At 38.2% G+C, this 13,388-nt stretch overlaps 1 protein-coding gene and 1 long non-coding RNA gene across 8 annotated transcripts in view; both read right to left on the bottom strand.

Annotated features, from left to right (window-relative positions):
- The window catches only part of LOC115224725 (5'-3' exoribonuclease 1), an 88,798-nt gene that overhangs the window by 2,256 nt on the left and 73,154 nt on the right, over positions 1–13,388 (bottom strand). For 4 of the 7 annotated variants that reach the window (XM_036513753.1, XM_036513751.1, XM_029795595.2 and 1 more), the window contains 5 exons: positions 11,028–11,319; positions 10,220–10,298; positions 7,356–7,469; positions 5,860–6,013; positions 1,504–1,742 (listed from right to left, as the gene is read on the bottom strand). In XM_036513753.1, the coding sequence (XP_036369646.1) occupies positions 1,504–1,742; positions 5,860–6,013; positions 7,356–7,469; positions 10,220–10,298; positions 11,028–11,319 (878 nt within the window). Of the gene's footprint in view, positions 1–1,503; positions 1,766–5,859; positions 6,014–7,355; positions 7,470–10,219; positions 10,299–11,027; positions 11,320–13,388 lie in introns of those variants that run through there. The other 3 variants (XM_036513754.1, XM_036513755.1, XM_036513756.1) reach the window with 3 other exon arrangements.
- LOC118768035 lies at positions 3,746–4,898 on the bottom strand. Its single transcript, XR_005003958.1, has 2 exons — positions 4,869–4,898; positions 3,746–4,833 (listed from the first exon to the last, which is right to left on the bottom strand). It is a non-coding gene; the product is annotated as an uncharacterized LOC118768035 (long non-coding RNA).

Below are 13,388 nucleotides of genomic sequence, written 5' to 3'. Positions count from 1 at the left end.
CCTACAAGACTGCTACAAGCATGGGAAGTGAACATAAAAATTATAACAAACATACACACACATTAGTTGTTTTGAGGCTACATACAGTAGAAGACGCTTCCCCCAAAGTGCTGTGCAGTGAGATGGAACTCAAAACCCAAATGGTTACAAACTAAACTCTGCATTTCACAGGTATATCACCATCATCGTTTAACGTCCGTTTTCCATGCTGGCATGGGTTTGACTGAGGACTGGCAAGCCAGGAGGCTCCGATCTGATTTGGCAAGGTTTCTACAGCTGGATGCCCTTCCTAATGCCAACCACTCTGAGGGTGTCGTGGGTACCCTTTATGTGCCACTGGCACGGGAGCTGTTTTTATGTTCAGTTATAATAAAAACAATTTTACATTAATCAGAAAGGTTGCTCTATACTTTTGTAGAGTACAAATTTAGTATTCTTTAAACAAGAATGTTGTTGACAGTGACTTTGAAGTTTGGGCAGATGTTATGATGACAATGATGATGGTGGTGGTGGAGTATATAAAACTATGCTCTCTTAAGCCTTATTTGTTTTCGGCATAGACATGGCTGTGGGGTTAAAAAGCTTATTTTGCAGCCACATGGTTTTGGGTTCAACCCCACTATGTGGCACCTTGGACAAGAGTAGTCAACCGTACATACATACATATATGTCTTCAGTGAGTTCACTTGGGTTTCCTTAATGACAATTTAACCTTCATATAATTAAGGTTTCTTTGGCCCGATGAGTCACAAGCTGAATAAGAACCCCTTGTTGAGTAATTATTATCATCATATATATATATAATATATATATATATATATATTATATATATATATATATATTATATATATATATATGTGTGTGTGTGTGTATGTTTGTGTGTCTGTATTTGTCCCCCCAACATTGCTTGACAACCGATGCTGGTGTGTTTACGTCACTGTAACTTAGCAGTTCGGCAAAAGAGACCGATAAGTACTAGGCTTATAAAGAATAAGTCCTGGGGGCGATTTGCTCGACTAAAGGCAGTGCTCCAGCATGGCCTCAGTCAAATGACTGAAACAAGTAAAAGAGTAAATAGTCATGTTCACCAACACAGGGTACCATAGAATGTAGCAATATTGATCAAACACCAACTTGTTCACCGTCTCATGAACATCAAGATACCACAGAATGCAGACCAAACACCACCCTGTTCACTATCGCATGTCTCTACACTTCTTCAGGCATTAAATCTACCCAAGACGAACTGCAGGAAGGTAAACACAAGAGAATAAAAAAAAAACACTACATCACCATTATCATTCATCATGCTAACATCCAATTTTTCTTGCTGTCATGGGTTAGAGGAATATGCGATGAATATAAAAAAGCATTAAAAAAAGACAAAGCAAAAAAAAATAAAAAAATAAAAAAATTAAATACTAATAATAATAATTATTACAATGAAAACAAACAGACATTTGGTAGATCCATTATTATTATTATTATTTTTTCATATCTCACCTCAGAATTGCTTGTGCTTCCATTGGCAACACTGCAGGACAGTGAAGTATGAACTTGGCTGGGCGTTAATGTCGTAGACACTAGAGGAGTACTAACGATGGCCGCTTGCTTCGTTGCAAACTGGTTACCAGCAGTTCCTGGGTATAATACTGTTGGTGCCGCAGAGCCTCCAGAATTGAGGTTAGCTTGAGTTGTATACCAGGGTAGCTTCTGAAGATGTTGAGGGACTATGCCCCAGCCTGGGGGAACACAAGACATAACACTGCTTTTCAAAGTGAGGTCCGTTTTTGAGTAGATTGGAGGGGAGGGGGAGATTTCGGTGGGGTGTTGTTTCTTTTTTGGTCCTTTCGTTTAACCGGTCAGCATTTAAATTGGCCATCTGTCAGACCCAAATATTTTCTTTGTGTCTTGTATTTGAACTGTCCAGGTCTAGCCTCTCACACCTCTCCCACCTCCCCTACAATGTCATTCTTAAAACAAACAATCACATCATCAGAATATGGAAACTACGAGAATGCATGATTAATTGAAAACAAAAGTGGATAAATAATAAGGATTACATTTGAGAGAGAGAAATCTGAATGCTAAAGAGTGAGAGAGAGTAAATTCAAAGATTAAAAGAAACGGGATGAGACTGAATGAGAAGAAGCAAAATTCAGAAGGACTGTTGGTTGTATTCTTGACAATTCTTGCTACTATAGGGAAAAAAAACTAGAAATTTTGAGAGGAGGGGCCTTGTTAATCACATCAACCCCAGTGGATCAACTATCATGTATTTTATCAACCCTGAAAAGACGAAAGGTAAGTTAGTTAATTTTAACGGCATCTGAACTCAGAACATAAAGAAAAAAATTTTTTTAAAAACAGAAATGCCACCATGCTTTGATGTGATCAAACTCCAAAATGATGAAAGGCAAAGTTGACCTTGGTAACCTTTCAATTCAGAGCAGAAAGGGCAAGAGGAAATGCTGCTGGAAGCAATTCTACCAGTTTGTCACCTTAATTGTACCCTTAACCCTTTTCATACCAACCTGCCTGAAACCACCTCTGTATTACAAATGTCTTGCTTCCAAAAGCTTTGAATTAAAATCTTCCACCAAACCTTAGTCACAATTTATGTTCCTAACACGAGCTGAATGATAACTAAGTTAGTTTACTAAATTCTTTGTTATATTTAAAGTAATTGAAAGAAACCCAGAGCATCTCAACAGAAATAGGGTAACAAAAGGGTTAAAATATATAATAGAGAAACAATTCTTAACCCATTTGATAACCTGGCTGAAACCACCTCTGGCTCTGAGTACAAATGTCTTGTTTACGTAAGTTCTGAATTAAAATCTTCCACCAAACCTTAATCACAATTTATGTTCCTAACACTAGCTTAATGGTAACTAAGTTATTTTACTAAATTGTTTGTAATATTTAAAATTAATTGAAAGAAACACAGAGCATCTGAACAGAAATAGGGTAATGAAGGGGTTAATAAATAAACACACATAACTATTGGTGTTGGTGCTGTGGTGGTTTTGATGGTGTGGCTGTAGCTACAGTAGTTCAATAGTGGTAGTAGTGGCTATAACAGTAGCTGTAGTGGTACATTCTGAGTGCAGCGGTGCAAGAGCTGCAGTACTGCAATAGCGGGGTAATTGCAGCCATTAACAAGTGGCTACACACAACACAATCTACCCTGCCTGCATGGAATATCTAAGGGATATTTTGACCATCAAATGATGGATAGCCAAAGGTCAATCTCTCTGCATGGCATATTCAGCAAAGCCTTGGCTTGACCCTTACCTTGTAAGTGAAAATGAGTGGCATAAATTGTACAGAAGCTTGTTGGGTGGATTTTACCCCTATTTCAAAAACATACAGCTTTATCACACATACATACTGTGTCACGCTGAGTCTGTCTAAGAATCCCTATAAGGCAGCAATAAAGACCCCCTTCGGTCATGAATGACCATGGGATTGCACCTAGAAAGTTCCCCTCTGAGGTACAAGTCTGGGCAAGGCTGTTTATGGAAGACCGACAGTCACCCATGCATACCAGCCTTCCCACTGCATGCCACCGATGTTATCCAAGGGAAAGGCAAAGGGGCCGATACAGCTTGGCACCAGTGACATCACAACTCATTTTTATAGATAAGCGAACTGGAGCAGTGTGAAATGAGTGTCTTGCTCAAGAACACAACACACAGCCTGGTCAAGGAATCGAACTCACTACCTCGTGATTGCACCTTCACTAAGGCAGGCAATAAGCAACTTTGTTTTTTTTTTTTTTGGAGAAGCAGATGGCATGGGACCTGGTTCAATACCAGGGCAAGTTGCACAACTAAAGCAAAATCCAAAGTGATTTCGTGAGTTTGCCATTCAGAAAGTCACGTGGCTCACAGTTTACCTACGACTGCTGAGGGATACTCACCCACGTACATATTAATTCAGGGTCAGGTAATTCAGGTAAACCAAACAACTGAATCTTCATGAAACAACAGAAAATCCCCACTGCCACACTTGTTCCTTTAGCATCCCAAGTAGGTGGGGGGGGGGGGCTGATCACATTAACCCCAGTACACAACTGGTACTTTATCTGACTAACCTCGAAAGGACGGAAGGCAAAGTCACTCTCAGACCGATATAAGAGCTGAAAGCCATTTGGCATTTCATCAGACACACTTAGGATTTGGCCTGCTTGCTGCCTTACGGTATGCAAAATCCGTGTAAGATTACACAAATCCATCTAGGATTACTCAAGTCTGCATAAGCTTGCATTAATCCATGCAGGATTACACTAATCCATGTAGGATTATGCTAATCCATGTAGGATTACACAAGTACACATTGAATCAGTGAATTTACTTCTGGGGCTGATTGGACAGAGTGAAATACACCATTTGTTATCATTTCCCATCCTGGGTGAAGGAGAATTGAGAAGGAAAATACTGTTTTTTAAAAAAAAAGGGGTGAGGAGGTGGGGCTTTAGTTCCCCACGATTTCTTGCAAATGAGTATGAACTGGTAATATGTACCATGTTTATACTAATTGTTTTCGGCCCCTATGTAGTCGGGAGCAGATGCAGATCCCCTCTCAGCTCTCCTGCCCTTTGCCCAATAGAGGAACACCAAGGATGTGACAGCCAGAGAGAGAAGCAGCAGTACTAGGTTGGTCCCTATTTACATCTGAGGGGACTGGGGCAATGTGAAATGAAGTGCTTTATTCAAGGGCACAATGTGTCGCCTGTACAACGAATCAAACCCTCAATCTAATGGTTGTATGCCCAACGTCTGAACCACGAGGCCCATGCTCCTTCACAAATAGTTGTTAAGGGGTTTCCTTATTTCACTGGGGTAAATGTCTTGGAAGCAAACTTGCAAACAGCAGGTTTATTGAAGTTGTCACAATAATAATAATAATTCTTTCTACTATAAGCACAAGGCCTGGAATTTGTGGGGAGGGGGACAGTCGATTACATCAACCCCAGTACTCAATTGGTACTTGCTTTATCAACCCCGGAAAGGTGAAAGACAAATCAACCTTGGCAGAATTTGAACTCCGAACATGAAGACAGACAAAATGCTGCTAAGCAGGTCTGTCAGCTCACCATGTCACATAGTAATAATAATAATTATCCTTTCTACTATAGGCACAAGGCCTGAAATTTTGTGGGGGAGGGGCACTAGTTGATTACATCAACCCCAGTGTTTCGCTGGTACTTAATTTATTAACTCCGAAAGGATGAAAGCAGAAATTGAACTCAGGACGTAGTTACAGGCGAAATACTGCAAAGCATTTCGTCCAGTGTGCTAATGATTCCGCCAGCTCGCCTTAATAATAATAATAATAATAATAATGGTTTCATATTTTGGCACAAGACTAGTAATTTGAGGAGAATGGGTAAGTCAATTACATCGACCCCAGTACTCAACTGGTACTTTATTTTACTGACCCAGGAAGGATTAAAGGTAAAGTTGACGACATTGGCAGAATTTGAACTCAGAATGTGAAGATGGACAATATGCCACAAAGCATTTTGCCCGACATGCTAATGATACCGCCAGCTCACCACCTTAATAATAACAATAATAATAATAATAATTAATAATAATTAATAATAATAATAAATAATAATAATAAAAAATTTTTTTTAAATAGCTTGATTAATCTTAAGTATTTCCCTGTTGATAAAAAAAAAATCATTATTTCAGAAATATAAACAAAGTATAATGTTTTTGAAGAAAACTACGATAATTAGTTGTCAGTTTTTGAGGTTTGTAAGGAAAAGAAACATATTTAAGCATATTACTAACGAATTAAGATAGAGCCAACCTTCTCCACACACACACACACACGTATACTAACCTGGGGCAGGCCCTCTCGGAACCACAGGGCTGAATGCTGAGTTGGGAGATGAAAACTGTTGGGGCATTTGTCCGAGGTGTGTGGCTGGCATGATTCCAGGGGGCGCAGCTTGCGGAGGCATCAACTGATATGGAACCATCATACTCTGAGCAGACTGAGGCGAGAATAATAGAAAAAGGAAAATGACAATTAAGTGGGAGGATACAGAGGGGAGAGAGAGAGAGAGGCATTGGGGGTAGGTCGTTGGGATAGATTTTCGATGGGTGGGTGGGTGCTCTTCCTGTCACCAACTCTCACCCATTTCTAAGTGGATTTGTATTTCCCTGTGGCCAGAGATTCTTTTCACAGAAGACTCAAAATGAGCAGCACTGCTTGTATAACAGTGGCACTCATTTACAACCACCACGTGATGTCAAGAGAACAGATGAATACACACATGTGTAATATCGTGCTTGAGAAGATCCGTGAAGCCAAGTGGAACCATAGACACCACCAATGCCAGTGTGGTGCAACTGGCTGGTAAAAAGTAACAAGTGACTGACCCCTTTGCCGATATACCATTCTTGACAAGACCAGTCAAGCCAAATGAGATCGCAGTCATGGCCTATGCTGGTGTCACTTAACTGGCACATGTGCCAGTAGCGTGTAAAAAGCAGCCACTACACTCTTGGAGTGGTTGGTGTTAGGAAGAGCATCCAGGGGTGGAAACCAAGCCATATCAGATCAGAATTTTACCAAGTAGTTTGGTACGTTAAAATAACCTTTTTAGGTTCGCAAGGCAGAAAAGCTCATTTTAACTCCTATTTCTAAATTTGGTGAGTGGCAAAGCAATTAGCTGACCCCTGATTATAATTATACTTATAATTATAGAATATTTGTATGTATATCATCATCATCGTTTAACGTCCGTTTTCCGCGCTAGCATGGGTTGGATGGTTCGACTGGGGTCTGGGAAGCCAGGAGGCTGCACCAGGCTCCAGTCTGATCTGGCAGTGTTTCTACAGCTGGATGCCCTTCCTAACGCCAACCACTCCACGAGCGTAATATATATATATATATAAAGTACACTGAAACCACGAGATGAAAGCAAAATTCTTGACCACATACCCACGCCTACATGCAAAAATATTCTTTTATTTATTTATTTATTTCAGTCATTTGACTGTGGCCATACTGGAACACCACTTTTAATCGAACAAATGTGAGTGTGAGAGAAGGAAGATGAGGTCTGAGTTAGCATGTGGAGAAGAGGTGTACAGGAGATGTGAGTGTGAGTGTTATGTAAATGACACTTTTGCTTACCAAGTGGAGAAGACGTATGCATGTATGTATGCTTGTATGCTAGTAAACGTAAAAGAGGTCTGAGTTACCAAGTGAAGAAGACGTACACCTATTACGTGACATGTGAGTGAAGGTAGAGGAGTGGAAGTTACCAAGTGGAGAAGAGGTGTATATGCGATGCAGATGTGAGTGCGGGTAAACGAGGCCATACTTACCAAGTGAAGAAGAGCAATACGTGCCGTGCTTTCAACTGCTTCGTCTCGGGTTGCACAAGGGGTTCCCTGAAGCCTGTTGCCATTGGATAAGGTCACACAAGCTGTGATATGATTCTGAAAACAAAAACAAACATATACACATATATACATAAAAAGGGGTTTGTATGATTGTGTATAGGGGGATATATATTATTCAAAGGAATTCCAACTCTGTTAATATTAATACTCTTACTCTTTACTCTTTTACTTGTTTCAGTCATTTGACTGCGGCCATGCTGGAGCACTGCCTTTAGTCAAGCAAATCGACCCCGATACTTATTCTTTGTAAGCCCAGTACTTATTCTATCGGTCTCTTTTGCTGAACCGCAAAAAAGTGACAGGGACGTAAACACACCAGCATCGGTTGTCAAACAATGCTAGGGGGACAAACACAGACACACACATATATATATATATATATAAAATATTATTTGAGACAAAACCACTATTTTGCAAAACAAACAAGGAAAGACTTAATCAATACATAAAATTTAATAAATAGTAAAAAAAACCGCCACTACAATCGTTTCTTGTCTTGATCGACAATCTTCAGGTGGACTTCCAATAATTCAGTTACAAATTATGACTTCATAATTTGTAACTGAATTATTGGAAGTCCACCTGAAGATTGTCGATCAAGACAAGAAACGATTGTAGTGGCGGTTTTTTTTACTATTTATTAAATTTTATGTATTGATTAAGTCTTTCCTTGTTTGTTTTGCAAAATAGTGGTTTTGTCTCAAATAATATTTTATAATATTTTACTATAAAATTGGATTTAATCCTAAATCTGATTTTTTTTCCCTGTAAATTTGGATATATTCCCTAATATTTATTATTATATATATATATATATATATATATATATATATATATACGACAGGCTTCTTTCAGTTTCTGTCTACCAAATCCACTCACAAGGCATTGGTCGGCCCGGGGCTATAGCAGAAGACACTTGCCCAAGGTGCCACGCAGTGGGACTGAACCCGGAACCATGTTGGTTAGCAAGCTACTTACCACACAGCCACTCCTGCGCCTAATGTAGAATATAGAATATATAGTATAAATAGTATATATAGTGTAAAATGAAATGAAGTATTGATTGTCTTATTGAATAGATGAAATATTGAATATCAAATATTAAGGGACTAGTATACTTTCTTGCATTTAAGCAGTCTTCAAGGTCCCATGTTGTGACAGGAATATATACATATACGCCAATCTCTAACTGTGGAAGAGGTAAACCAAGGAAGACATGGGGTGAGGTGGTGAAGCATGATCTTCAAATGTTGGGGCCTCACAGAGTCAATGACAAGGGACTGAGACCTTTGGCGATATGCCGTGCTTGAGAAGACTCATCAAGCCAAGTGAAATCATAGTCGTGGTTTCGATTCCTGGACCGGGCGATACATTGTGTTCATGAGCAAAAACACTTCACTGCACACTGCTCCAGTCCACTCGGCTGGTGGAAATGAGTCACCCTGCAATGGACTGGCATCCCATCCAGGGAGGAATATAGAAACCAGGAAACTGGTCCTTTGCTCCTTACGGAGTAAATGTGGACTAAACATCGGGCAGCAAAGTGTCTTCTATTATAGTCTTGGGACCGACCAATGACATTTGAGTGAATTTGGTAGACAAAAACTGGGTAGGAGCTATGTGTGTGTGTGTGTGTGTGCGTGTATGAGTATGTGTGTATATATATACATACATATATACATACATATATACACATACATATACACATACATATATACATACATATATACACATATACATATATACATACATATATATATACATATATACATACAGACATACATACATAGAATTTTCAATTTAAAGGAAAAATCCAGGGGAATTATTACAAGGTAGCTAAATGTTGCATAAGTGTCCCTGGACTTAAATCCGGGATAGTAAGTTGTATTTAGTAGAAGATAGAAAAATTGAACAAGGAGACGAATTGTCAGGATGTTTGTTAAACCATTTATATCTTTCTGTTAACCTGTCTGTTTGATGAGTTTGTTATTTATATCCGTCCTGATGGGATTGACGCATTGCTGACCATAATTTATCCTGTCAGACATTTTGGAGTGCATCCATCGAAACATATGTAGAAGAATTCAAGATATGTTTTAACAACTTCCTGAGAGTTTGTCTCCTTGTTCAATTTCCCTACAAACATACATAGATATACATTATTGTGTGTGTCTGTGTGTTTGTCCCCTTCCACTTGACAAATGGTGTTGGTTTGTTTATGTCCCTGCAACTTAATGGTCTGGCAAATGCCAATAGAATAATAATAATAATAAATAAATGCGCCCTTTTAAAGTCTAACCAGGCTCATGGGTCCGGTTTCAATGGCGTATGTGTTCCCCAGCTGGATGGGACGCCAGTCCATCGTAGCGTTACTCATTTTTACCAGCTGAGTGGACTGGAGTAACGTGAAATGAAGTGTTTTGCTCAAGAACACAATGCGTTGCCCGGTCCAGGAGTTGAAACCACAATCTTACGATCATGATGCTGACACCCTAACCACTAAGCCACGCGCCTCCACCAATAGAATACTACTATTCTATATTTTGGGGATGAAGAATTACGTACATTATTTACAATGAACAGAGAGTGATAACACGATGAGGGCACCTATCTGTCCATTGTAAATAATGCCCATAGAATAAGTACCAGATTTTAAAAAACAAGGGCTCAGGTTGATTTGTTTCACTAAATCCCTTCAAGGCAGTGCCCCAGCATGGCCGTAGGTAAAGACTGAAGATGTAAACTGGGAATCTAGTAACAGATGATAATAAACAATTGTGTCTCACCTTTGCTCCACTGAAGTCATATTTCGGTGGGCCGAGTCCATATTGGCAACAAAGATTGTGCAGTTCAAGAGCCGTGTTCCTGAAATGAAGGAAGAAATAAAAGAAAAGAAGACCATCAGTAAAGATGTTGTATGAAATTGATGATTGCTGCATTTCGTTTGTTCTCATTAGGGTGTTGTAATCAGTTTTGTGATGTGGAATTTGGACTGAAACCACATGGATTTTGGAAAGCAAGCTTCTTTACCATACAACCATTACACACACAGATATATCAATATATGCATATACATACATATATACGGACACACACATAAGCACAAATACAGATATATTGCCCTCTCTCTCTCTTTTCCTTCTGGTCTTTCAAAATGTGACCTCGTGTGTACCGTTGGCGATTTTTTTTCCTCTGTCTTCCCTTCTCTGGATTTTTCCGACGAAGAGCTCCGCTCGAAACGTTAAACTTTCCTTCTTTCCTGAGTGTCCAATAATACTATATTTGTTCCACGTCCTCACGTTGTTGTGTTTTTTTGTGCTTTCTTGTTTGGATTAACTATATATACATATATATATATATATATATATATATATATATATATATATATATTATATATATATATGTACACACACACACATACATACACACTTGAGACTATATGCAATTATATATTTGCATGCATGTACACACAAGCTTTAGTTTCCAGCACCCAAATCCAAATACAAGGTTTAAAAAAGGGGACAAAAATAAAATGGCTGTTAAAGAAGAGAAGGATTATTAAAGAAAGCCACGGATGTCTTGGCAATTATTTACCTGCAGCCTCCAAGTTTGGAAGAATAGTTCTTGTGGTTTTGGTGCTTTACAAATCCTGGCGGTGGACCTTTTTGCCGTTGCTGTGGTTGTTTGTAGGCAGCGGCGGAAGCATTTGGTAACGTGGTCACCGGCCTCTGTGGATGCATGTGCATGAGAGAGGCCGGTTGTTTGTTGAAGGACTGACCCGACGACGGAAGGGTCTGTGGCAGTAAAGGCTGGATCTGTTGCTGACCACCGCGATAACACTGCTGCTGCTGCTGGTTGGGATGCGGCAATATCTGCTCTTTAGCACCTGCAGCAGGAACAGAAAATAGAATATATATGTGTGGGTATATAAGTATGTGTATATATGTATCTATATATATTGTGTGTATATATGTATATGTGTATCTATATATTGTGTGTATATATGTATCTATATATTGTGTGTATATATGTATATATTGTGTGTATATATGTATCTATATATTGTGTGTATATATGTATCTATATATTGTGTGTATATATGTATCTATATATTGTGTGTATATATGTATCTATATATTGTGTGTATATGTGTATCTATATATTGTGTGTATATATATATATTATATATAAGTATGTGTGTGCCTGTATGTGTGTATATATATATATATATATATATTTAAAATAAGGGTGAAAAATTGAATATTAATTTGATTAATATCAATTTAAAACCAGTGGTCTAGCATATTTAAAAATCTGAAGTTTCAGAAAAAAATTATATTACATACATATAAAAGGGATGACCTGTAAGTGGACATCCATTATGCTAGAAGTAGATCTGCTATGGTCTTACCACTAACAAAGGAATGTTCTCAAGAAAATTTAGCAAACGCCAGAATGTAAGCGAGCAAGACATTTAATCTTTATTTTGTATCTTTTCATTTGTCATGCTCACTTATGTTCTGGCGTTTGCTAAATTTTCTGGAGAACATTCCTTTCTTGGTGGTAAGACCATAGCGGGTCTTCTAGCATAATGGATGTCCACTTACAGGTGGATATATACATACATGTACGTACGTACCTACCTCTACATGTATATATACACGCATATATGGGTACAGGACACCAAAAAAACGTCGAACACAATGAGAAACGAAAACATAAACACAAAACCAAGGAACTGGACATTTTTCTTAAACAACGAAAAAATAGAGTACAGGACAAATAACACAAGGAAAATTCCCCTTCTTCAGTCGCCATGGTTTCATCTACTCTGCGTACACCAAGAATAACAGACCACTTCTTTAGTTTTAGTCAGCTGACAGACAAAGCAGCCCATTGAACAAACAATTGGTCAGTCGGTTGGTTTGATATGCAACCAATTGACTAACGCTAAAGAAATGGAATTGAGTCTGTGCCTGTGTTTTTATTACTGCTGTCACGACTCTCCCAAGACACAACAAAATTGGTTTCAACACAGGAATTCACAGAAAAAAATACTGCAAACCAAATACAAAAATGAAATAAATATATATATATATTAGGTTGGTGCAGAATTATTGCGACTTCTTTCAATAAATTTTATTCAACAAAAAATTTAAACAAAATGCCAGGCAGAATTTGAGGTAGATGGTGAATATGCTCCAGAATAATCATTTAACGAAGTTTTTGTTAAATGTTGTTATTGTTTTTATTGAATAAAATTTGTAGAAAAACAGCTGCAATAATTCTGCACCAACCCAATATATATATGTGTGTATATATTTCCTGGATCCCAGGATATAAACTTTGCTCTAAAATCATCTAAATTAAGTTTCCATCAAAATTTCATATTAATTTATGATCCAAGCATCAACTTAATAATGACAAAAGCCATTTTATTAAATCCTTTTCAAAATTGAAACAATGGTAGCCTATTTCAAAAGAAATATGGTAACAAAAGGGTTAAAGTGATCTTAATTAAAACCATCCATCAAAATTCCATGTTCATTTGTCCTGAACCTGAGCTTAATAATCCTTTCTACTAAAGGCACAAGGGTTAAAATTTTTTTGGGGGGACTAGTCAATTATATCAACCCCAGTACGCAACTGGTACTTAATTTATCAACCCAGAAAGGATGGAAGGCAAAGTCAACTTAGGTGGAATTTGAACTCAGAACATAGCAACAGGCAAAATACTGTTAAGCATTTCACCTGGCATGCTAATGACCCCGAGCTTAATAATGACTTATTTTATTAATTTCTTCATTATTTTCAAAGTTAATTGCAACAATGCAGTTTATTTCAACAAAAATATAATAACCAATAGGCGCAGGAGTGGCTGTGTGGTAAGTAGCTTGTTTACCAACCACATGGTTCCGGGTTCAGTCCCACTGCGTGGCACCTTGGGCAAGTGTC

This window comes from Octopus sinensis, linkage group LG26 (assembly GCF_006345805.1).
Source record: "Octopus sinensis linkage group LG26, ASM634580v1, whole genome shotgun sequence".
Classification (NCBI taxonomy): Eukaryota; Metazoa; Mollusca; class Cephalopoda; order Octopoda; family Octopodidae; genus Octopus; species Octopus sinensis.
This window is presented reverse-complemented; position numbering and strand designations above follow the sequence as displayed.